Here is a 24,312-nt window from a genome sequence, read left to right as displayed (position 1 = left end):
CCGAAATAGTACGTGGGCCACAAAGCTTCAAACACTTACTCTGGCCCTTGACGGAAAGATTTTGCCGACCTCTGATATAAAGTGAGATGATAAAGTTTTTAAAATACTTTATATAAGCATTTCAAAGAAATATTGATCTTCTCTGATACAATGGCATGTTGTTTATCAGTCATCCTTGATCGTTCGTTTATGCCACAAGTAGCCCGGGCTCTATGCACTGTGTGCTGTAATGATGAATCACACACGGATGCTGAAGGTGAGGAGTCACCTTGATTTTCTTATCACTTTTCTATTAACGGAACGCAGCGTGTCACGTGGTTTTCCAAACCCATTCTTCTCTGAGGTAGCTGGAATTGTATGCAGGGACCTGAGAAAAACAGGCAAAAATGAACTTTCGGAGATACCATAGTTGTACCGTTTACAATTGGAAGGATAAACCTAGTGATCCGTGGTGATGGTTGGAAACACTGATTTCCCCGTGATAGACTGATGGTATTTATAAAATCACAAAGTGGGTGGTGATGATCAAGGAGAAAATAAGTCCACGTTTGACCTTGATAAAGCGGGTGCCTGTCACAGCCAAGGGTGTTCCAAAGATGCTGTGAAAGGCTAAGATTGTATTGCTCTGTGAATGAATTTTCCTGTGCTGTTAGCCCTGATGCCAATAAAGAAATCCTAGTTCTGAGAGACCCGTGGGGAAGAGCACTGAAGATGGAACCAGCTGGGCAGTTGGGCAGGATAGTGGGGTAACAGAGTTAAGCTCTGGGACCCGGTCTTTGACTCCTGTACCACTTGAGGAGTTGAGGGGGTCCCGACAGAGACTTTGAACAGAGGTGAACATCATTTACCTTACTTTGGTCTCAGTGGCAGTAGGGGTAGAAAATGTAAAGAAATGTATAGGTTATCTTTTTTTTTTTTTTTTAGAGAGGGGGAGGGGGGGAGGGGGGGGGTGGGGGAGAGAGAGAGAGAGAGAGAGAGAGAGAGAGAGAGAGAGAGAGAGAAAGAATCCCAAGCAGGCTCCGTGCTGGCTCTAAACTCCTGATTAAGAGCCTGTCTTCGGGGGAGCCCGTGGAATGTGTTGTGCACGTCACTGACACGGCTCCATTCTGTGAGAAGGTAACTTTATCAAGCGGCACTGATCCTCGGTAAAGTTTAAAGCTTGGGACACAACGCGTAACCGCGGAAGAGCGGGAGAGCACGCGGTTTCAGGCAGTGTAAAACTTTGCTCTGCAGCTTCCTTAGTGGGATGGTTTTTCACAGAGGTAGATGTAAACGCGGGCCTTTTTTTGTTTTTTCTTTGAAATCCTAAGCGCGAACGAACGTGTGGGATCCGTGTCGTGCGTGGCGTCCCCGGGCTGCCGGTTTTGTCGGCTGACGGGTGTAGGCCGGTTCATCTGTGGCCGGTCAGCGGTTCCGTCCACGCTGTGGGTTCCTTCCCTTTTTGCCGATCGTCCGGGTGTTTGAACTTGCTGGGGGTTTGCTTTCTCGCCTTGCTTACTTTCTCCCCTCATTGCCTCCCTTCCCCCCTTTCTGCTCAGTGGCCCAGCTCATGACATTTCTCATAGGACCGGATGACTGTAAACCGGTATTTAACTTGGCTAGACATTAATGCCCTGGTTTGCTGTTTGCAGATCCAGACTGCGGGGCTGACTTGGATGTCTAATACTCTGTCCGCACCCCCACCGGAGGGATGCCTTTCGATGTATATAGATGCATTCTTGAGAGATTTCCTAACGTCTCGCATGTAAGGAGCATCTGTGTGTCTGCATCACTAATGTTCTCGTAAAATTGAGTTCAAGTCAGTTGAGGACGGAGACCCGCTTTGCACATACGCCGTTCCTTTGTGCTGTCTGCTCACACTGCCGGTCCCCACGGGACGTTTAAGAACCGCAGAGCCCCGTGCCCCTATACACGAAATGTAAGTATTCGAAGGACCTTCGTCTTCTTCCAGCAGCTTCCATAGTCTGTCCCCAGCCTACTCTTGACTCACTTGACCCTGTAGTCACTCACGCACTCGTTGATTTATTCGACCCTTCATCAAAGATTTGTTAAAAACACTACATGCCTACCATGTGTCTTGGGGACATGGCATGGAAGGGGAGAGGCAAGGTCTCTGCTTTCATGGATTTTACGTTCTAGTTCAGGGAAGAGAAAGGATAAAGGCAGTAGTGAACGTGTTTTGATGAAAATAAACAAGGTGACACGGTAAATGGTGTCCGTGGGAGCTGCTTTGGGTGGGGTGCTAAGGAAAGGCCTTTCTGAGGAGTGGACGTTTAACGAAGACATCAGGGTGAGAAAGAGCCATCCCTGGGAAGATCTGTGAGAAAAGTGGCCCAGGCAGAGGAGAAGGCTACGGGGAATCCCAGTCTTGTGTCATAGCTGCTGGGAGTATGTGGCCATTTAAATTAATCAAAATTCAGTAAAGTTAGAAACCTGCTTTCTCAGTCTCACTAGCCATGAGTTAAGTGCTCAGGGGCCACACGTGCAGGTCTAGGGCATTTCCATCAGGGCAGAAAGTTCTACTGGACTGCACTGTCCTGAAGAGCTAAGGAGGTTGGTACGTTCAAGGAGCTGACTGGCAGCCTGCATGACTGAGGTGTAGAGACGCAGAGGGACGAGGGTCTCGTGAGAAGGAGGCGGAGAGGTGGAAAGGGGTCCGATCGGGTATGCCTTGTAGACCGTCAACGCTTTCAGGGCACTGGGAGCCGTGGAGGAGTTTTAGGTTGAATGGAGGTATGGTGTGCCTGTGTGTGTTCCTGTCTTTCCATTAAGGGCACATCGCTTTGCAAGACCTTATCCATTTTCAAAAAGAGGTCACTGCTCTGTGGAGAAGGAGTAGTGGATGTTACTGCAAGGAGGTGATCGAGGGGAGAAACCATGAGATCTTGGCTTTGGCGGTGGAGAGAGCAGTGAATGGATTGGGATGTTTTTTAGGTAAAAGTGACACAATTGCTCACGCGTTGGCTCTGTGAGGTGCGAGGAAAGGAGAGGAACGAGGGATTTGCTGGCACACCGATGGGGAAAGGGTGGAGTACGGCCGGTTGGGATGCAGTTGGGTCGGTCATCTGGAGTAGTTCCGTTTCAGATCCGTAGGTCTGATATGCCTGCTAAGACGTACACATAGATACCCAATAAGCAGCCGGATATAGAGTCTGGAGTTTGGAAGACAGCTCAGAGCTTGAGATAGTAAATTTGGGCGTAGATGGATAGCATTTTTAAATGGTGGGATGGGATAAGGTCCCTGGGAGAGAAGGAAAAGAAGAGGGGCCAGGACTAAGGACGGGCCTGAGGCTCAGTACAGGTCTTTTTTGTTCGTTTGTGAAGCCTTGTTCCAACGACGATAGATGGTTTACTTATCGTCATTGGAAAATCCCTTATACGTTGCACCAGGTGAAAGATGATGGGGGCAAAGATGACGGTCATTGTGGTGGCCGTCACCGAAGCCTTCAGGTATGTCATCTCGGGCCCCGTGAGGGTACGTACTGTGTCTGTCTTGTTCACCGTTGCATTTCAGCGCCTAGTTCTGTGGCTTCATAAATGTTTATTGAATAAATGAAACCTTTGATAGGTACCGTTATTGCCCCCATTTTAGGAGGCTGAGGCTTCGCAGGTCGAGCGACTTGTCTCGGGCACAAAGCTGTTAACGTGGTGGCGGCCGAACTCATCCGTGTCTCTCTGACTTCAGAGCTGTGTGTTCGGCCATGTTCTGCCTCTGACAACCGCCAAGAAGAGCCCTCGGCCTCTTCTCTGGGGTTGGAAGTCATAACGAAGTTTCAGCACTTGGAGCTCTCCCTTACCAGCTTAGCCACATGCTGTCCGCTAATGCCTTCGTCCTCGCGGCACTTGGTTTTTGCATCTGTACCGAACCAAATTGTGCGCCGTGTCGTCACCGTTCAAACTGAGCTATTCGTTTTTCAGACTTCATTTTTTATTTTCCCGAACAAGTTGGTAGGCTCTATTTGGGTTAAGTCCCGTACACTGTGGTTTAGTCAGGTCCCTCCCGGGACGGCCAGCACGTCTTGTGAGTAACCTTGCGTTGATTCTGTCACTTGTGCCTTATTCCAACGCTTTGAGTTCCTTCAGAGGCCGAGATCCCATATGCGATATATCCTCTTTATCCTTGTCTTCTGGTGCTAAAAACCCTTTGACCTTGTACCACAACCTTCTCCCAATCCAGGCTTCTGTGGAATCGTCCCTTTCGCAAGCGTGCCTTATGCTACCTGCACCCTTCCAGGTGAACCCATTAGTAAGGATAGAGAATTTTCAAAGCATAAAGCTGAATCCCAGGTCTTCCAGATTCTTTTCTAGAGCTCTCTTTCATCGGTGTAAACCCTGGTGGGTGATCCATTCATTGTCTGAGAATACCTTGGTTTTACCACGAGTGTGTACCTTACAGACCTTGACTGAAACTGCTTTGTACTTTGACTCTTGTGGTTGAGCGTAAGTCTTGGGGGGAAAATCATCTTTTTCTGTAAATTGCTATGCCCCAGTTTGCTTTATATTGCTTGGATTTGGAGTCAAGCTCTAGTCTTCATAAATGGGAAGTGATAGAAACTGAGAGAGTGTGTGGTATATTTTTGTTTGATTTACTAATGCTGTGAAACTTACCTGGAAGGATACAAGCCCTACTAAAACGATGGTTCTTAAGGAACCTTGTAACTTGTATATTCTTTAACCTCGGCACAAGTCACCGTACTTGTTTTGGTCTTTGTGGTAGCTAAACAATATATGGTGTATCCGCTTCTGCTTGGGAATCTAGTATTCTTACATTTCTACTTTTGACTTGGTTTGAGATCCAAGTTTGTGAATTTTAATTAAATGCTTAGATGATGCATGTGAAAAATCTTTTGTTCCTGTGTTGCTATGCGCAACGGTTGTTAAAGTTCACCTTCCCCTTTCTAAAGAAATGTAGACAAATAAATACATGAATTGTAACGCTCAAAAAAGGGTCATCATTTAGTGTTGTGACTGTTCTGCTTATAAAATAAATCGTTCCTGTGACCATAATTATCATGGCGAAGGGAAGAATGCAGTAGAAGTGAATAATCATCCGACACATTGACAAAACATTCCTAAAATACTATTCAAATGAGGAAAGACTTACGGGGCTGCAGCGAGTAGCCGAGCGTTGAGTCCTTTTAGTCGGTGCGTCTGACTGCGCTTACTGTTGTGGCTGAAAAGAAGCTGTGTGTAGAGTGGTTTGCATAGAAAAACCATGACTTATCTGAAATCCCCTAACCTTTTTTCTTTTTTTTAAAAACCCTGCCTCGCATCCCCCCACACCACACTTTATCTCACTCTTAGAAGACTTCTTTTGTTCTGACAGTATTTGTTTCGTTGCTTTCCACCCTCCTTCCGTCTAAACTTTACTGACTCCTGGTGATTGCTTAGGCTTGCCGTTTGATTCTGTTGTGTGATTTTTGATTACACTCCTTTGTGCTGTTTAAAGTAGCAGTGTTTACCTAAATTAGTGGTGGCTGCCAAGGACTCAGGTTGGCCCATTTGAATGAAAATCGAGAGAGCGTTGCCCGATGCATTTCCCTAAGCTCACCCCGCCGAGGGGCGCTAGGAATTTGGCCGGACGGGGAAGCCAGCTCCCCGGTCAGAGGCAGGAGGGCTGGGAATGGCCGGTTTAGGGACTTACAGTGATAATGTAATTCATTCTCCCGAGGGGAATACAGGACTCCGGGAAGAGACGCCCTTTGCCTCCTGCTTTCTTGCCTCCGCCCAGCCCGCTCTGGAGAACGGACCCCCCCACCCAAGTGCCAATCCTTTACACGGTTTGCTGGGAGAAAACGGGACTTTCTTCTCCCAGATTTCAGCACCTCCTGCGGAGCTCTCCACCTCGGGGAAGGGGTGTGGGTTCCTCCGCACGCCAGCGTCTCTGTAGCCGCGTGCTTTGGATGTTGGGAAGCAGCGATTTCTGTCTCAAACGGAAGTCTTATTTTTAATTCTGAAAATGTAAATTGGGCTTTCGCTTTGTAGTTTTTGGTTAAGATGCCAGTTTTAAAAGCACAGGTAGAGTGTTAGCATGCTAACTCTAAAATACATTCTGGGGGCGCCTGGGTGGCTCAGTTGGTTAAGCGTCCAACTTCGGCTCAGGTCATGATCTCACAGTCTGTGAGTTTGAGCCCCGCATCGGGCTCTGTGCTGACAGCTCAGAGCCTGGAGCCTGTTTCAGATTCTGTGTCTCCCTCTCTCTCTGACCCTCCCCTGTTCATGCTCTGTCTCTCTCTGTCTCATGCTCTGTCCCTCTTATCTCAAAAATAAATAAAAGTTAAAAAAAAATTAAAAAAAAAATACATTCTGGGAGAAGAGTCGGAATTTAAAATGAGCATGTAGTATTTGGGATGGGTATTCATTCACCCAAACCCTGCCTCTTGTGTACGAAGTTCATTTCCTTTCCACTCTTGTCAATTCTTCTTGTTCCAAGGGCCATCTTTAAGTGCTTTATTGTGATATTCACCCACGGTGTTAATTATAGAGTTCCTAAGCAATCTGTCCAAAGAACTTGAATTTGTTTATTGATGGGTTTTTCAAGAAAGTCACAGTGGAAAGTCACATTTCTGGATGGAAATCATCTAGACATCTGGTTTTATCAAGGTATCAGAGGTGACGTCCTGGCGGTGGAGATGAAAAGTTACCTTTGCAAGTATGGAAAAGATGTTTTTACTCCTTTAAGATGAACTCCTTCTAAGTTAACTAATAATTTCAGGATTAGAAAAAAAAGCAGGTAAGCTGGTTTTCCTTTTGTGGCCTTGAAGAGTAAAATGAAGAATCACTTCGTTGGAAAACCAGTTATTTTAGAATTTTTAAGGTCACGAGGTCAGTTTGAAAACGGGTGTGTGTGTGTGTGTGTGTGTGTGTGTGTGTGTGTGTGTACATTTCATTGAAAAACACCTTTATTCATGTTGAACAGTCATGGCACATAGAAATGAAATACTGTGAACTGATAAAGACGTATGGGTGCCGAGATACAATGAGAAATCTCTGCTGTGGTCCCATCTGAGTTAAAGCATGAAGGCACTCCTCCACACTCCTGCATTCTGATACTTGTCGACTGGAATGGTTTTGAGCAAGGAAGCTTTATTAGCAGCTACTTCGGGGGAGGAAGACTGCGATTGGGATAAAAACTTGGATTTTCTATGATCACTTCTGGCCACATTTATTATTATGTACATAATTTCTCACTTATTGAAACAAAGCTCCTCTTTACAGAGAAGAAAAAGCCCAAGTATTTTATAACTAAAGAGTGTTAAAATCATAATATCCCTAAATTTCCATTAATTAATATTGTATAATTTTCACCCCTCTGAATTTTGCAGGAAATTCTCTAAGCTCCTCTGGGATAAGATGGATGGAATAAATAAAACACATTTATTAATTTGTGAATGTTATTTATTGTTCTTAAAACTACCATTGTGGAGGAAAACAATGAGATTGTTGATATGTGTGATTCTTGCTGATGATTGTTTCCCAAAGATAGAAGTAGAAAGATGTCTATAATCTGTTGGTTGTCTGTGGAGAGAACATTTCTAATATCTACATATTTTAGTTTTGCCAGGTAAAATAGTTTAAGTATTATGCAGTTGCCTGGTTTAGTTCGAAAATTAATTTAAAAAGTTACATTTAAAAAAAATAAAAATAAAAATAAAAAGTTACATTTTATTCAGTGCGTATCATCTACACATGAAATATCTTTCTTCTCTTTGAGTGAGGACTACTCTAGGGGAGTGGACAAACCGTGGCCTGGAGGTCAGATCCCGCCCACATTTGGTTTTTTAATGGCCTGTGACCTAATCAAGGGTTTTACATTTTTCAGTGGTTGAAAAAAAATCAAACGAAGAGGATTTTGTGACGTGAAAATCATATAAAATTAAAACTTTTGTGTCCATAATTCAGTTTTATTGGAACATAGCCACACTCATCCGTGGACATGTTGTCTACTTTTAGACTGTAAAGGCAGAGTTGAATAGTGAGACAGAGACTCCTTGCCCCCAAAGGCTGACTTACCTGTTATCGGTCCTTTTTAACAAAAAGTTTGCTCAGCCCTCAAATAAGATAATACTAAAAGAAAAAAGTAGGAATGCATTTCTTTGTGGAAAACTATTGATGACAGTGAGTCTTCTTGATAAATCGTTTACCCTAATTTGGCCTCACTACATAGCATGTGTACTGGATCTATGGCTGTGTGTGTGTGTGTGTGTGTGTGTGTGTGTGTGTGTGTAAACCAACTCACCTCCTTTGCTTCTCTTTGCTAACTTTTTCTTACTTGACTTAAATTTCATTTTGCTAGGCTATGTTTTTATAAGCCGCCATCAATAGAATTGGTAACCATGATAGCATTCCAGTTAGTTTTTGAGGGCCTTTAATGTGCCAGAAGTACGGTAGGTGTGTTAAATATATCATCAATTATCATAGCTTTTTAAAAAAGTTGTCAGAAAACACATAAAATTTACCGTCTTAACCTTTTTTAGCATATAGGGCGGTAGTGCTAACAGCACGCACATTGCTGTTGTGTCACAGATCTTTAGAACCTTTTCATCTTGCAAAACGGAAACGGTATCCCCTGAATAGCTCCTCTTTCCCCCTCCCCCGCTGCCGACAACCACCACTGGCAGTTTCTGAGCGTTTGACTTAGCTTCCTCGTGGAAGTGGAATCATGGAGTACTTCCCTTTCTGTGACTGGTGTATTTCACTTAGCATAACGTCCTCAAGGTTCATTCATTCATGTTGTTGCACATGACAAGATTTCTTTCTTTTCTAGGGCTGCATAATATCCCATAACTTGTATATACCGTATTTTCTGTTTCCATTCATCTGGTGATGGACATTATTTAAATTTATTATTATTATTTTTTAATCTTTATTTTTGAGAGAGTGAGAGACAGAGACAGAGTTGAGAGCAGGGGAGGAACAGAGAGAGAGGGAGACACAGAATCCGAGGCAGGCTCCAGGCTCCGAGCTGTCAGCACAGAGCCCGACATGGGGCCCTGAACCCACGAACCGCGAGATCATGACCTGAGCTGAAGTCCGACACTCTACCGACCGAGCCTCCCAGGCGCCCCTTACTTTTCTTTTTGTTTTTTTTTTTGGTGATGGACATTTAGGTTGATTCCATCTCTTGGCTGTTGTGAATAATGTTGCCATGAACATAGCTGTGCACATATCTCTTTGCGATCCTGTTTTTAATTTTTTTGGATACATACCCGAAGTGGGACTGCTGGGTCATATGGTAATTCTATTTTTATTTTTTTAAAGAACTTCCATCGTGTTTTCCATAGAGGCTGCACCACTGTACGTTCTCACCAATAGTACAAAAGGGTTCCAATTTCTTCACATCCTGGGGCTCCTGGGTGGCTCAGTCGGTTAAGTGTCTGACTCTTGGTTTTGGCTCAGGTCACGGGGTCGTGTTTCCTGAGTTCAAGCCCTGCATTGGGCTCCGTGCTGACAGTGCAGAGCCTGCTTGGGATTCTCTCTCTCCCCCCTCCCCGCCCCTCCCCTGCTTGCTGTCTCAGTCTGTCTCGAAATGAATAAATACACTTAAAATTTTTTTAAATTTCTTCACATCCTTACCAAATAACATCCTTGTTATTTGCTGTTTCTTGTTTGTTTTGATTTTTGTTTAGTCGCTATCCTCATGGGTGTGAGGCGATACCTCATTGCGGTCGTGGTGTGCGTGACTGCTGATGGTGAGCATCTTTTCATATGCTTCTAGATCGTTTGTGTATCTTCTTTGGAGAAATGTCTATTCAAGTCTTTCGCCCATTTTAAAATTGGGTCGTTTGTGTTGTTTTTGAGTTGAGCAAGTTCTTTGTATATATCAGATATTATCTTCTTATCACATATATGGTTTGTAAATATTTTCTTCCAGTTCATGGATTGCCTTTTTACTCTATTGCTCGTTTCCTTTGTTGTGCAGACCTCTGAAGTTTGATGTAATCATACATGTCTATTTGTGCTGTTGCCTGTGCTTTTAGTGTTGTAACCAATAAATCATTGTCAAATCCAATATCATGAATCTTTTCACTATCTTATATGAGGTTTAGTTTCTGGTCATGTCTTTAATCCACTTTAAGTTAGGTTTTGCATATGGTGTAAGCTAAGGATCCAAGTTCATTCCTTTGCATGTGGATGTCCAGTTTTCCCATCACCGTTTGTTGAAGAGACTACCCTTTTCCCGTTGTGTAGCCTTGGCACCCTTATTGAAGATCCTTTGACCATACGCACAAGGATTTATTTCTGGGCTTTGTTTTCTGTTCCTTTGGTCTATACGTCTGTTTTTTATATCAGCACTTTTAGCAGGATAGGTAATATCCCCCTATAGCTAAGAAAACAGGTTTAACTAGAAGATAAGGAGCGAGAATTTGACCACAGGCTTTGAATTTATACAGTACAGTAAGCTAGTTTGTCACTCTTCAGAAATCAAAAGGTCATTAGTACGTATCCAAAACAAGAAATATCTGAAGATGTAACGTGTTTCACTTTTAGATACGATTATATATGTATATAAGTATATATGCATGTTTCCTGTCTCTCTTGCTAAATTATAAATTGACTGAAGGTTGCAATGAAGATTTTTTGGTATGTTTCCCAGCACAGCATATATCACCTGCTGGTAAGTAGAGGTTGGTATACACTTATATGAATGTGACCTAGATGACATAATAATGATCTTACATTTGTAGTGTTTACTATGAGCTAGGCACTCTTCTAGGCTCTCCACATGCCTTATCTCATTTAATTCTTACCAAAACACCTTGAGGTAGCTAGGTTCACAGTCTTCGGTGTTAGCCTTCTGACTTCGTTTGCTTCGTTATTCGTTTATACGCAAAATTCCATCACCTGCCCTGTCTTTGCTCTCTCTCCTAGGCTCTGCAGTTCCACTGTTGTTATGGTTCTGTCTTTAGGGGGTAAGTGAAATCCTCTTTCCCCATCCTAGTAAGAGGTGGAAGATGCCTCATTACTTTAGCAAGTCAGGATCAGTTAGCAATTTTTTCCCTTTATTTTTCAATTTTTCTCATGTTTTGAATAGGTGGTTACATGTTACACAATTCAAGAGCAAAAAGATAGTGAAAAGTCAACCTCCTTCCCACCCCTCTCGGTGCCCCATTTCTCTCTCCAAAGGGAGACCTCAATTACCAGTTTCTTGTGTATTCTTCCAGAGATATTCTTTGCATAAGCCTATGTGGGCACATGTATGGTTCTCCGAATATCTTAGCTTTTTATTTTTTGATACAATTGTACTGCCGCTCCGTGTTTTCCTCTTAGTAGGTCTTGGAGGTTGTTCCATGCTGTTGCATATAACCTGCCTCTTAACACTCTATTTTGTGGGTGTACTGAACCTTTTTGAACCATCGCTTCATTGACGGACGTTTAAGTTTCTCCCAGGTTTTGTTTTTCTATTACAACAGTGCTTCACTGACACTAATGTGTGTTAAGTTTCTTTAATGCAAGTGAATTTCTAGGAGTGAAAAGGCTGGGTCATCGGATTTGCATTTACAATTTTGATAGGTTGCTGTCCGTTGAGGTACCCGGTTCTGCTCCCGGCAACTTTCTAATTAGTGACTTTTCCCCACACTTTGCCAACCATTATGTTTCAAAACATTTGGTATTTTTTACTGATAAGAGAGATGCAAATTAAAATGACAGTGAAATAGCATTTTCCACCTTTATGAGTGAGATAGAACATTATGTCACTTACTTAAAAGCCATTTATTTCTCCTCTTTTGTGAACCAAGTCTTTATATTCTTTTTTTTTTTTTAAAGGATTTTATTTTTAAGTAATCTCTATACCCAATTGGGGCTTGAACTTACAACCCTAAAATCAAGAGTTGCACACTCCACCGACTGGGCTAGCCAGGCACCCCAAGTCTTCATATTCTTTATTTATTTATTTATTTTTTTGCTATTACTGATTTGTAGACTTTATTTTATATTAGGAAATTGTGAAATCAGTGGGCAAAAATAGATGATTCAAGAAAGGGTGCTGGCCCAATAGGCCATCCATATCAAAAAATCCAATTCAGATTCCTGTGCTTTCCATACACAAAAATTTGTAGATTTATCAACGTGGAAAAACAGATTTTAAGCTACTAGAAAATTAGGTAGATGCATGTCTGTGTGACTCAGTAGCAGGGGTTAAGAAGTCCAGACTGTTTAAGAAAAGGTTCATACATCTGACTACAGAAAAAACTTGACATGGCAAAAGTTACAAATTTAAAAGACAAAAGGGTAGGAGGGACAGGGTTGCATATAACCATAGAAAGTTAGTATTTAAAAAAAAAATTTTTTAACATTTATTTTTGAGAGAGAGAGAGAGAGAGAGAGAGAGAGACAGAGCACAAGCAGGGGAGGGGCAGAGAGAGAGAGGGGGAGACACAGAATCCGAAGCAGGGCAGGCTCCAGGCTCTGAGCTGTCAGCACAGTGCCTGACACGGGGTTTGAACCCACAAACTCTGAGATCATGACCTGAGGCGAAGTCAGATGCTCAACTGACTGAACCACCCAGATGCCCCAAATGTATGGAGAAATCTTGATCTCACTAGTAATAAGCGAAACACAGAGTAAAACTCCCAACGAACTACCATCTCATTTTCATCAGATTTACTAAAGTTAATAAGTCAAGATAACATCAGATATGGAGAGGATGTGGGACTTAGGAGCTTTTATCACTGCTGATAGAAATGTGAGCTGGGGCACCTGGGTGGCTCAGTTGGTTGAGCGTCGGACTTCAGCTCAGGTCACGATCTCATGGTTGATGAGTTCGAGCCCCGTGTCAGGCTCTGCACTGACAGCTCAGAGCCTGGAGCCTGCTTCGGATTCTGCGTCTCCCTCTCTCTCTGCTCCTCTCCCGCTCCCACTCTGTCTTTGTCTCTCTCTCTCTCTCTCTCTCAAATAAACAAACATTAAAAAAAAAAAAAAAGAAATGTGAGCCGATAATATCACTAAGGAGAGCAGTTGGCAACGTATGTCTGCTTAAACATTTGTACTCCTCTAAGTCCAGGGTTCCATTTGCATGCCCTAGAGGAGGGCATATGTACAAGTGAGCTCATTGTAGCATGATTTGAAAAAGCAGAAAGTTGGCAACAATCCAAATGTCCATCAATAGGGGATTGTAATGAACAACTTTTATGGTTTAGTTATGTAATAGAATGCTATACAGCAGTTAAAATAAATGAGCTAGACTCTTCTTACATATATCAACATAGATAAATCTTGATGACAGTGTTTGGAGAAAAAAGCAAGTTTCAGAAGTGTATATTCATGTAAATTTTTTAAAAAACCCACAAAACTAGAGTTTATAGCATTTGTGGATACATATGTGTGCGGTCAAGATGTAAAAACAAATGATCCACCCTGACATAAGGAAAGTAATTGCCTGGGAAGGGAAGGGTATGTGAGGGTCTGTCCTCAAAGAGATTCATATTCTTGGGGTGTGTGGGTGGCTCAGTCGGTTGAGCATCTGACTTTGGCTCAGGTCATGATCTCGCCGTTCGTGAGTTCGAGCCCCTTTGCCGACAGCTGACTCAGAGCCTGGTGCCCGCTCCGGATTCTGTGTCTCCCTCTCTCTCTGTGCCTCCCGCACTTGTGCTCTGTCTCTCTCTGTCTCTCAAAAATAAATAAATGTCAAAATATATGTATATATATTAAAAAAGAGATATTCATATTCCTTGTGTGTTTAAATCTTCGTTCCTTAAATCTTGGTATTGTACACATAGATGTTCATTTGTCTCTGTATTCTTTGATACACTTTAAATATACATTTTGAATCTTGCCACACGCCTTTTCACTGTGTAGAGATACTTTGTGTTTTAAGCTAATAACATAGTGAAATTTATTGATAATTTAATGAATTTTATTAATTTTGAATTGTGATACAAAGCCCACTCAGTCATTTAAAAAGTGTATTGCTGGATTGTTTTCTAATACTTTATTTAGGACTTGTACAGTAATATTCATGAGAGTCATCTCATTTTTTTCTTCCTCTCTTTTGATGCTCCCTTTATTAGATTTTGGTCTCAGTGGTACACTGACTTCCTAAAATCAATATGGAAACTTTCGTTCGTTTCCGTGGTGCAGCTCAAGTATCACTGGAATTGGGTGTTCCTTGCAGCGTGGTAAGGTTCACAGTTGTGACTTCCCGTATGTATTTGATCTGCTTTTCCTGAAGGGTTAGTTCTTGCATAACCGTTTTCATAGCGGTATGGCTGATCAGGTTTTTGTCCCTGTCTTCAGGGATCAGTTCAGTATTTATATTTTCCTGGGAAATCATCAGTGTTTCAAATTTATTGGACAAGATAATCCCTTAATGTTCTTTTCCTTTCTACTACATCTGTGGCGGTTTTCCTGTTCTCATTTATTACTTCGTGTATTTGTGCTTTTTCATTTTTTTATCCTAGTTTAGGTTAGCTAATTGCTCAGCTATTTGGGTATTTCTTTTTTCTTTTTTTTTTTTTTTTAACATTTTTAATTTATTTTTGGGACAGAGAGAGACAGAGCATGAATGGGGGAGGGGCAGAGAGAGAGGGAAACACAGAATCGGAAACAGGCTCCAGGCTCCGAGCCATCAGCCCAGAGCCTGACGCGGGGCTCGAACTCACGGACCGCAAGATTGTGACCTGGCTGAAGTCGGACGCTTAACCGACTGCGCCACCCAGGCGCCCCTGGGTATTTCTTCTTAAAGCAACCAGCTGTTGAATTTATTCTTATTAAGTCGTCTTTTTCTAATTCAGTAGTTTTTGCTTTTATCGTTATTCATTCCTTCCTTCTGCTTTGTTTCTCATTTTTTGGGTAATTTCTTGAGATTGCATAATTTATTCTCATTGTTATTTATCGGTATTAGCAGTTAAAGCTATGAATATTCTTTGGATCTGATGGGGTTCAGGACATACTACCCCCAAATATGGCATACTCCTTAGTCTGTCATACTCCTCAACCGTTGTCCACTCTTCATCAGACCTAGCGTAAACATACACAAGTGTAACCACCTCTTTGGCTCATCGTTTCCTTAGGAAGGCTTCCGTGTCGCATAAAACCTATTACATACATTTCTATGTTTCTCTTCTGTTAATTTGTCTTTGTCAATTTATTTTTTTAAAGTTTATTTATTTTTGACAGACACAGAAAGAGAGAGAGACAAAGTGCAAGCAGGGGGAGGGGCAGAGAGAGAGGAGACACAGAATCTGAAGCAGGCTCCAGGCTCTGAGCTGTCAGCAGAGAGCCCGACGTGGGGCTCGAACCCATGAACTACGAGATCATGACCTGAGCGAAAGTCAGATTCTTAACCGACTGAGCCACTCAGGCACCCCTGTCTTTGTCAATTTAATTTTTGGACCCAGCCAGGGACCTTAAGAGAGTCAAGGAGAAGTTTTCCCTGTTTTAGTTGTATCAGAGCTTCTAATACGTTATGACTTCGTCGTTATTGTTTACTCATTCATCATTACACAGTTTTGAATTCCTCTTTATGTCAGAATTTAGAATCTCTGGTAACTCGGACTTTCTCCAGAGAAGCATAGAAATGACTAACCTGCTAAATTATTCAGATGTGTTGTGTAGCCAAAGAGATGATCCCAAGTGTGGGAAACGTCCCAAGTGTGGGAAATGTCCCCGGTGCTGCATCCCTGCCAGGGGTTTGGAGGTGACACGGGCTACGAGGCTGTTTGTAATGTGCATGGGGCACTGGGGCGGGGAAGGCTGGTGTAGAATTGCAGTCTTTTCTTTCAGTTGCCTTCATTCCCCTCATAGCTCAGGGCTGGAGGCTCTTACATGGAACAAGGTATTTTTCTCGGAACAAGGTGCAGGGGCGTGCTCGATTTTGCCAGTTCTGTTTCCAAATGACTCCCATTCAGGGGTGCCGTGGGATCTGCTTTCGTATGCCGAATTCAGGTTATCTGACACACAGTTTTAGCTGCCAAGGGGTGCTCCCTGGCAACTGTTCTGTTTCGGTGTCGTAGCCGTGATTGCCTATAAAGCACTGTTTTCATAATTATAAAATTTTAGATAAGTTGGTTGTTATTTTATAAAAATGAATGCTAAAAAATGGAAAATACTCCTACGAGTGAAAAATATGACGACTCCTTTGCTTCAATCAAATGCTTATTTGATTTAAGGTAGCTGTCTCTATGTTCAGTTGTGAAAGAAAATCAAAATTAAAGATACTCATGTTGGCATTGTATCATACAATATTAGGTCTAAAATTTCATGATATCGTCTACTTCCTTGCTCCCTCCTGCGCCCACATAATGTAAGGCCTATGGAAAACTTTTCCTACTCAACTTAGTGTGCTTTTTTTTTTTTTTAGTGTGCTTTTCTAGGAATTTGTTTTTTAATATCAAAGCAGAAGATTCTGTATACTCCTTGCTCAAACTGCCTCCTGTCTGTAGGTGTCTTCAGCGTTCCGGCAGAATTCATGCTCCTTCTCATGTCCTTCCCTCCAAATTAGAGGCAGAGTAACCTCCCACCTTCTCAGCCGCGCCGAACGGAAAGGCCTTTAAGACTGTGTAATGAACGCCCACGTTGGGCAGATGGCAGGTGTTGGCATCGGTCACGTCCAGGACTGGACGGGGGTGAGGCCTAGGACGCGGGACCTGAGGAACCACTCCCCCCTGTGCCGGTGCAGGTTTGGGGTCAGCCGTCGCATGGCGTGATGCCGAGAGGGAGGGCCTCCTCGAGTTTCGTGTCCTGGGGCCCCGGCTTGCCTCCCCGTAGTCCCGGCCCTGTCCGCTTCCTCCGCCCGTGTCCATCTTTCCTACTTCTGCACAGACCGTCTCTGGGGGCCTGTTTGTCCCCCGAGTAACTGAGACGCCACCATCTCGTCCACTGAGGTACCCGGGTAACTTTTGTTCGCTGCCGACCAGAACCGGGTGAGAGCCAGTTCTTGTTCTGGATGGGTTTGAGAGATGATGCCAGTGCTGCTCTCCCGGGATTGCACACTGTGGAATCAAGATCTGCCCCTGGTAGCTTGTTTCTCAGTTGAGTCCTCCAAGACCCTATTATGGCAGGTGCAGTGACTGGCCCTTGTCCTCCTCGGCCCGGGAGGCATCCTGGTGCTCCTCAAAATAGGACTTGGTGGTAGACATGTGATGTCCTCCTCTCTGCTCTGGTCATTTTCAAGGCTACTAACACTAGAAGTTTCTTAGGAGTAGCAGAGGAGTTATTGTAGATGAAATGGAAGTGATTTCCTTAGAACTTTCCAGGATTTTCAGGTCAGAGGATAGATGAGCTTTTTTTTTTTTCATGAAGTTTATTTATTTTTGAGAGAGAAAGTGAGTGAGCACCAGCAGGGGAGGAGGAGAGAGAGAGAGAGAGAGAGAGAGAGAGAGAGAGGGATACACAGAATCTGAAGTAGGTTCCAGGCTCCGAGCTGTCAGCACAGAGCCCGACGCGGGGCTCGAACTCACGGACCGTGAGATCATGACCTGAGCCGGAGTCGGACGCTCAACCGACTGAGCCACCCAGGCGCCCCCGGATAGATTAGCTTTTACATCAAACCTGGTTGAGTGAATAGGAAGAATAATTTGGAAAGTCTCTAAGGCCTGTGTATGCTCACACTAGTTTATTTTCACTTACGAGTGAGAATGGGGAGATGATTTGGAAAAGGAAGCAGAATGCCGTACCAGAACTCTATTATTTACTACGCTCTGAGATTAGTTGCATTTTGAATTAGGTGCAGGGATGAGTGTGGGTAGATATTCGGCACATCAGTTATTTATTGCTGCGTAACACGCTACCTCTAAATTTAGTGGCTCGGGGGTGCTTACGAGTAGTTTCGTGACTCCCAGGCTCACTTGCACATCAGACTTCCTTCAGAGTATGAGCCACGTTTCTCTAATGCGAGTGGGGTCTTCACTGTCCAGTGAACAGACACATTTGTGTTTCGGGCTCCCCACCGTCCCCGCTTGGAATTCTCCTGTTCCTCTTGTCATCCGTGTCCTGTGGATTCAGTAGGAGACACTTGCTGTTTTCGTTCTCTTTCAATACATCTGTTAACTCTTCATTCCGTCACTGATGCTTAGTGTATGCCCGTTGTGGGAATCTACCCCTTTTGTTGAGGACTGGGTCAAGAATGGGCACGTGACCTGTTCTGGCCAGTGAGAGGTCAGGGGCAGTCCGCTGGAGGCCTGGGGCGGTGGGGGGTGGGGAGGCTGGACGAGAAGACGGTCTTGTTCTCGTCCATGGTGTTTCGCCTGGAACTGTGGCGTCCGTCGTGCTGCCCGCAGACGGTGAAGCCACGGACAGCGGCACGGTCCTTACCGTTGAGGCGCCGCAGCCGTCGGCTCTGGGGTGCCCACTGTCGCTGTGATCGGTGGAATAAAAGATTTTCTTACTGTCCGAACCAGCTTCAGGCCCAAAGCTTTTACTGGCAGCAGAAAACTTGTAACCTCACCCATGGCCCTTCACATAGTATTGCGGTTCTAGAAAGCAGGATTTGGAATCTGATGGACTCTTAACTTTGTTTTGGTGCCTATGTAAGTGTATCATTTAATCCTTCCAATGTGATCCTTTTGTAGAGTAAGGAAACTGAGGTTCCGAGTTAGCTGAGCTTGTTGGGACTGAGCTAGGGCCCGAAATAAAATCAGGTCTATGTGACTCCGCTCCTCAGGGCCTCATCATTTAATGTGAAAAGTGGAGATATTCTATAATGCTGACCTCATAGGGTTGTTGGGGGGATTAAATAGGTAATTTAGAGTTTTAAGTATATGGTCTGCTGAACAGACATCAATAAACAGCTGCTGTTATCATTTGTGTTGCTGTTATTTTTCCCTGTCGTGTGCTCACCGCTTCGTACGGTATCTGGCACGTTTCAGGCTCTGCGTAAGTATTTGCTGACTCATGAATGATTCAATGGCTAATTTCTCGGATTCTGTGACTTCTGGTGCTCAGGCATGTGGCACCTCATCGTGCGTGCCATTTGACTACTTCACTAAGATTTCTGGCCTCCCCAGTGACATTGATTTGCATGTTCCTTGGCAGGAGGGAGCAAATCTTACCCTTTTCAGTTCTCCTACCTGGTTCAGTGGTAGGCATTTGAAGGCTATTAAAAATTAAATACTTGCCGTATTAAGAAGTGTGTTTCAAGAACTTTTCTGTTTGGAACACTTGGCCCCTTGCGCTGACTATAACATTTTCATGGGAATTGAAAGTTTTGTAAAGTATCCTATTTGTTACCAGTTTTTTGGGCCGGGTTAATAGATTGAAGAGAATTTATTTTATGGATCACTTCTGAAATTCCTGTTTGCCTTACGCTTTGTATCAGAGGAACTAAAAAATTCTTTAGAAATATTTCCTTTGTCAGATTCTCACTGAGACGTGAACAGAGATATAGCGCCTCTGTCTCATGAGTTTAATAACTTTTTTTTTTTGCCTTCTGATAGACAACTGAATCTGAATTTTACTCTGAATTTCTGATTTCTGGCTTATTGTTATGCACTACATCATACTTTCTCTCAGGAGCTATAGATCTGTATTCTTTCCTATGACGAGAACAATGGACATTCCATTCTGTCTGCCCTCTACGCGAGAAGGTCATGGCACAGGTACAGTGAGACCTTGGAGGGATAGTTTACGTTAAATGTGGTTGGAACAGCCCAGTAAGCTCAATTTCTCTGTTTTAATCCATTGTTTTACTGTTGTGATAATCTTTTTTTTTTTCCTGCCTACATAGATAACTTTGCTGTATTTGTATTACCCATCAACACAGAAAAGAGTTGTCATTTTGTCCGTATGCTTCAGTAAATTAAGAAATGCTTTTGGGGCCTGGTTTCCTCTTTCTTTTTTTAGGGATTTTATGAAGAATGGATATGCATTGTTTTGTGAGAATTAAATCTGATTTGCCAATAATGAGTAGGGTTGGAATATACAATTGTCTTTTATTTCCACGTCGAAGTGGTGTTCAAGAAGATCGTGGATCCTTTGGGTCCTAGAGACCGCGACTAAAAACGACCCAAGCACCTTTGAAATACCTTGATACTTATTTTCTTTCTTTTAATTGCTCATCTCCTTGAAATAAATTCTTCCACATTCAACAGTCAACAAATAGTTAATGGGCATCTGCTCAGAAAATGATGTGACTGATGCTGGACTACTTAACGACAACAACCACCACCACCTGAAACCCCTGGTCTCGTTTTCCTGCTCCTTTGCTTAATTATACTCTGACTTTTCAAAAGTAAACAGAGGCATGGGAATGCAGGCTGGTGCAGCCACTCTGGAAAACAGTATGGAGATTCCTCAAAAAACGAAGAGTAGAACTACCCTAGGACCCAGCAATGGCACTACTGGGCATTTATCCATGGGATACAGGTGTGCTGTTTCGAAGGGACACATGCACCCCCATGTTTATAGCAGCACTATCGACAAGAGCCAAAGTATGGAAAGAGCCCGAATGTCCATCGATGGGTGAATGGATAAAGATGGGGTAAATGGAATATTACTCAGCAATCAAAAAGAAGGAAATCTTGCCATTTGCAACTACGTGGATGGAACTGGAGGGTATTATGCTAAGCGAAATTAGTCAGAGAAAGACAGATATCATATGACTTCACTCATAGGAGGACTTTAAGAGACAGAACAGATGAATATAAGGGAAGGGAAACAAAAATAATATAAAAACAGGGAGGGGGACAAAACATATGAGACTCACAAATATGGAGAACGAACTGAGGGTTACTGGAGGCGTTGTGGGAGGGGGAGGGGCTAAATGGGGAAGGGGCACTAAGGAATCTCCTCCTGAAATCATTGTTGCACTAGCTGCTACCTAAATTGGATACAAATTAAAAAAAAATAAAATTAAAAAAAAAAGTAAACACTGGTCTTCTTAAATCCAGTGGCGAACCAATCAGGGCTGATTCAGGAAGACAGAAGCTATTCCCTTTTCTAAGGCATAGCGAGCCTAGGACGCAGTCAGCTGTGCGTTGCAGAGCGAGGAGAAGCTGGTGTAGAAGGTGCAGGCCTGAGCCAGCACGGTCGCTTCTCAGGGTTCCTGGCAGTGACTGCAGCTCTGGCCGGCTTAGCTCCTCTGGCTGCAGGGGTGCAGTTCTCCCGAACTGGGGGGTCGGAAGGCTGCGGCCAGCCTCTGTAGGGGTTCCACCTTCTACCTTCATTCGTGCCTGCTGATCTCACGGGAGCTCCTCTCCTTGCAAAGCTGCCGCGAACCCTCCAGGCGGAGGGGCGCGGGGCCAGGATTTGTGGCTGCCCCGGGTGGTGGGTCGGGGGACAGCCAGCAGTCCCGCACGAGAGAAGCCTGCTTCTCAGGCTTCCTTTCATGTAGGACACGGTGGCCCCTTTCGCCTGCTTGGGGCTTATCTGCCTTGCCTTGCATGAGGGTTCCCCCCCCCCCCCCCACCTTTTGTCTCCTCTCCCTCCGTGTGTGGCCCTCTTCCCGTTCCCTCCTCCCTTCCCACCCACAAAGTTTTGTGTCACACGTCTTAAGAGCTTCGTCCTGGTGTCTTCGTTCTTCACCATGCTCTCTCCTTTGGGGGCCACTGTTGTCACACGGGCGATCATTGTTTTCTGTTAGCGAGCCTCCCTGTGCTACGTACATCACGGAGACCAGGAGAGTCCCTCGTCTTTGCGTCGTTCTAGTAGTTCCCATAGTCGTAACTCCCTCCTTTACTGGCTGTATTATTACACAGTGGAGTCTCCTGCAGTCCCACCTCGAAAGAGGCTGTATCGTTAGCAGTGTGTTATGTATTTGTCACCTTTTCTAAACAAAAAAAAATGCCTGTACTGACATATTTACTTTTTGTAAACAAAATGGGATAATATTAGATACAGTTTCTAGCTTGAGCTTTTCACTTAATATCTTAGTTATCTTTCCCTATTCGTTCAGGTAGCTTTAATGCAAGCTTTTAATTAACAGCATCGTATAGAAGTTTCTTATAGTATTTACTTGTAGTATTTACGTGTCTATTGATAGGCATTGGGATCGTTTCCAGTTTTTTGCTCTTGTAAACGATACCCCAGTGACTGTCCTTATATGTACAACGGTGTGCGCTTTTGAAAATGTAAATCTTTTACGGGCACCTGGGTAGCTCAGTCCCTTAAGAGTCCGATTTAAGCTCAGGTCATGATCTCGAGGTTCGTGGGTCTGAACCCTACATTGGATACACTTCGGATCCTCTGCCCTCTCTGCCCTTCCCCCTCGCGCTCGCTCGCTCTCTCTCAAAAGTAAAAAATAAACATGCAAACAAATTTAAATCCTTTATTTTGAAATTATTTTAATCTTACAGAAAAATTGTAAAAGTAGCACAGAGGACCCTGCCTCACCTTTTCTCCAGGCTCACCAGGTATTGTGAACATTTTTGCTGCATTTGCTTTATGATTCTTCTCTTTTGAAAATTTATGGAGAACTTTTGTTTTCTGAACCACGTGAGACTTTGCATATACATTTTGTCCCTTTCCCCCCGTGTTACTTCAGAATGTGCACGTTCAAGAACAAAGTTGGTTTCTTATCCAACCGCAGTACAGTTTCAAGATTCGGGAAATCGATGCCGCACTCTCATCTGCTGTCAGCACAGCATTTCATCAAGGGAGCATTGCTCCCTTGATGTCCTTCCCCGCTGCCCGCATAGGGGTCAGAGCTGAGCATCGCAGTTAGTTGTCACGTTTCTTTAGTTTCCTTTAATCTGGAACCCGGATCATCAACCCTTTATGGCCCTGACATTGCTGAAGACTGCAGGTCAGTCGTTTTAGAACATGGTCCTCGGTTTGGGTCTGTCCGATGCTACTCCGCGATTAGATTCTCGGCTGTGTGTCCTGGGCAGAGTATACTGTCACCTTGTGCCGTGTTGTGTCCTTTTCATGCGTCACAGCAGGGGCGCGCGGGGTCCTGGTCCTCCTCGGTCGTGGTCGTGCTGTGTTGATCACATAGTTGAGGTGTTGTCTCGTCTCTTCCCTTGCTTCTTCTCAGTCTCCCGTGTGCTCCTCTCGATGCCAGCTCACCGGGAACCATCCAGACAGAGGGGTGCTGAGAAATTATTTACTATTTTCTACCTGGTAAGCGAACAAGGGGTGTGGGGAAGACACTTTGAGAACGTAAAAAAGTCCTGTTCCTCTTCAGAATTCCCCTTAGATTCAGCATCCATTGATGCCCACGCTTTGCCTGCCTCCCATCTTGATAGATTTCAGAATGTTGATTTTCTGTCCTTCCCATTCCCCCCACTTGTACTCCTCATCATAGTATAAGGACGAGCCTTCTGCTGTCACCTATTTTTATGTGTCCGTTTCGTTATCATTGTGGTTGATACGCTATTACTGTCCTGCGGGTACTTAAATTCTGACCCCTTCAACGTGCAGGATCTTTTTGGAGGATACATTTCTACGTGTGAAATGGCCTTCTCTGTACATGTACGCTTTTCATAGCTATTTTCAGTGTTGCCCTCACAAAGTGTGTTCATTCCCACCAGCAGTGTTTGAGAATGCTTGTTTCCCTCACAACTTTGCTGTGATTCTGGGGTCTGCCTGTCTTTCCTGATCTGACGGGGTGGAGTTCTTTAATCGTTAGACTGGATTCTTTTAGTAGCTTCCTTGGAAAATGTTTTTCTCATGTTTAAATTTGGTTGTTTTTTTTTCTTCTTATAATCTGCAAAAGCTCGTATTTACATGCTTATAGCAGTTAGTCATTTGTTAATGTACTGTATTTTTTTCCATATAGATGTTATAGAGTTTTATGGTGTTTAATGTTTTGAATCTTTGTTTAATGAGTTTTCCCAGTCTTTTCCCTTGTGCTTTTGGGTTTTGTCAAATGCCTATACAGGCCTTCTCTGTCTGAAGATTATGAAAATATTCTTCTATTTTTGTCTAGTCTTTAAAAAAAATTTTTTTTATGTTTTATTTTTTATATCTGAGAGAGACAGAGCATGAGCGGGGGAGGAGCAGAGAGAGAGGGAGACACAGAATCCGAAGCAGGCCGCAGACCCCGAGCTGTCAGCACAGAGCCCGACGCGGGGCTCGAACCCACAAACCGTGAGATCATGACCTCAGCTGAGGTCGGACTCTTAACCGACGGAGCCACCCAGGCGTCTTTTTTTAAAAAGAGATTATTTTATACATTTGATCTTCAACTCATCAGGAGTACATTTTCCCGTTATTATTTCACATGTTCGGGGCCAGGCTCCCCTTTCCGCTGCACAGCAGTTGCACCTTCTGGCGATGTTTGTACCATTCTCGTTTCCACCACCCAGGAACAGGGTCTTCTTCGACTCTTCTCCAACGCTTCTTTCTTTGGCTCTTGCTAAGACACTCTCCTTGTTCTTCACCTTGATCTTTGACCGCCCCCCCCCCCCCCCCCCCCCCCCCCCCCCCCCCCCC

At 43.9% G+C, this 24,312-nt stretch overlaps 1 protein-coding gene across 3 annotated transcripts in view; it reads left to right on the top strand.

The window, feature by feature from the left end:
- WWC2 (WW and C2 domain containing 2) overlaps positions 1-24,312 on the top strand; it is a 206,244-nt gene that overhangs the window by 8,298 nt on the left and 173,634 nt on the right. Inside the window, exon 1 of one of the 3 annotated variants that reach the window (XM_049631787.1) lies at positions 1,582-1,918. The exons of the other annotated variants lie outside the window; for them this stretch is intronic. Coding sequence (XP_049487744.1) covers positions 1,917-1,918 — 2 coding nt within the window. The 5' untranslated portion in view covers positions 1,582-1,916. Of the gene's footprint in view, positions 1-1,581; positions 1,919-24,312 lie in introns of those variants that run through there. 3 annotated transcript variants of the gene reach the window in all.

Source organism: Panthera uncia, chromosome B1, assembly GCF_023721935.1.
Source record: "Panthera uncia isolate 11264 chromosome B1, Puncia_PCG_1.0, whole genome shotgun sequence".
Lineage (NCBI taxonomy): Eukaryota > Metazoa > Chordata > Mammalia > Carnivora > Felidae > Panthera > Panthera uncia.
Note: the sequence above shows the minus strand (reverse complement) of the source record. Positions and strands in the feature narration are given on the sequence as shown.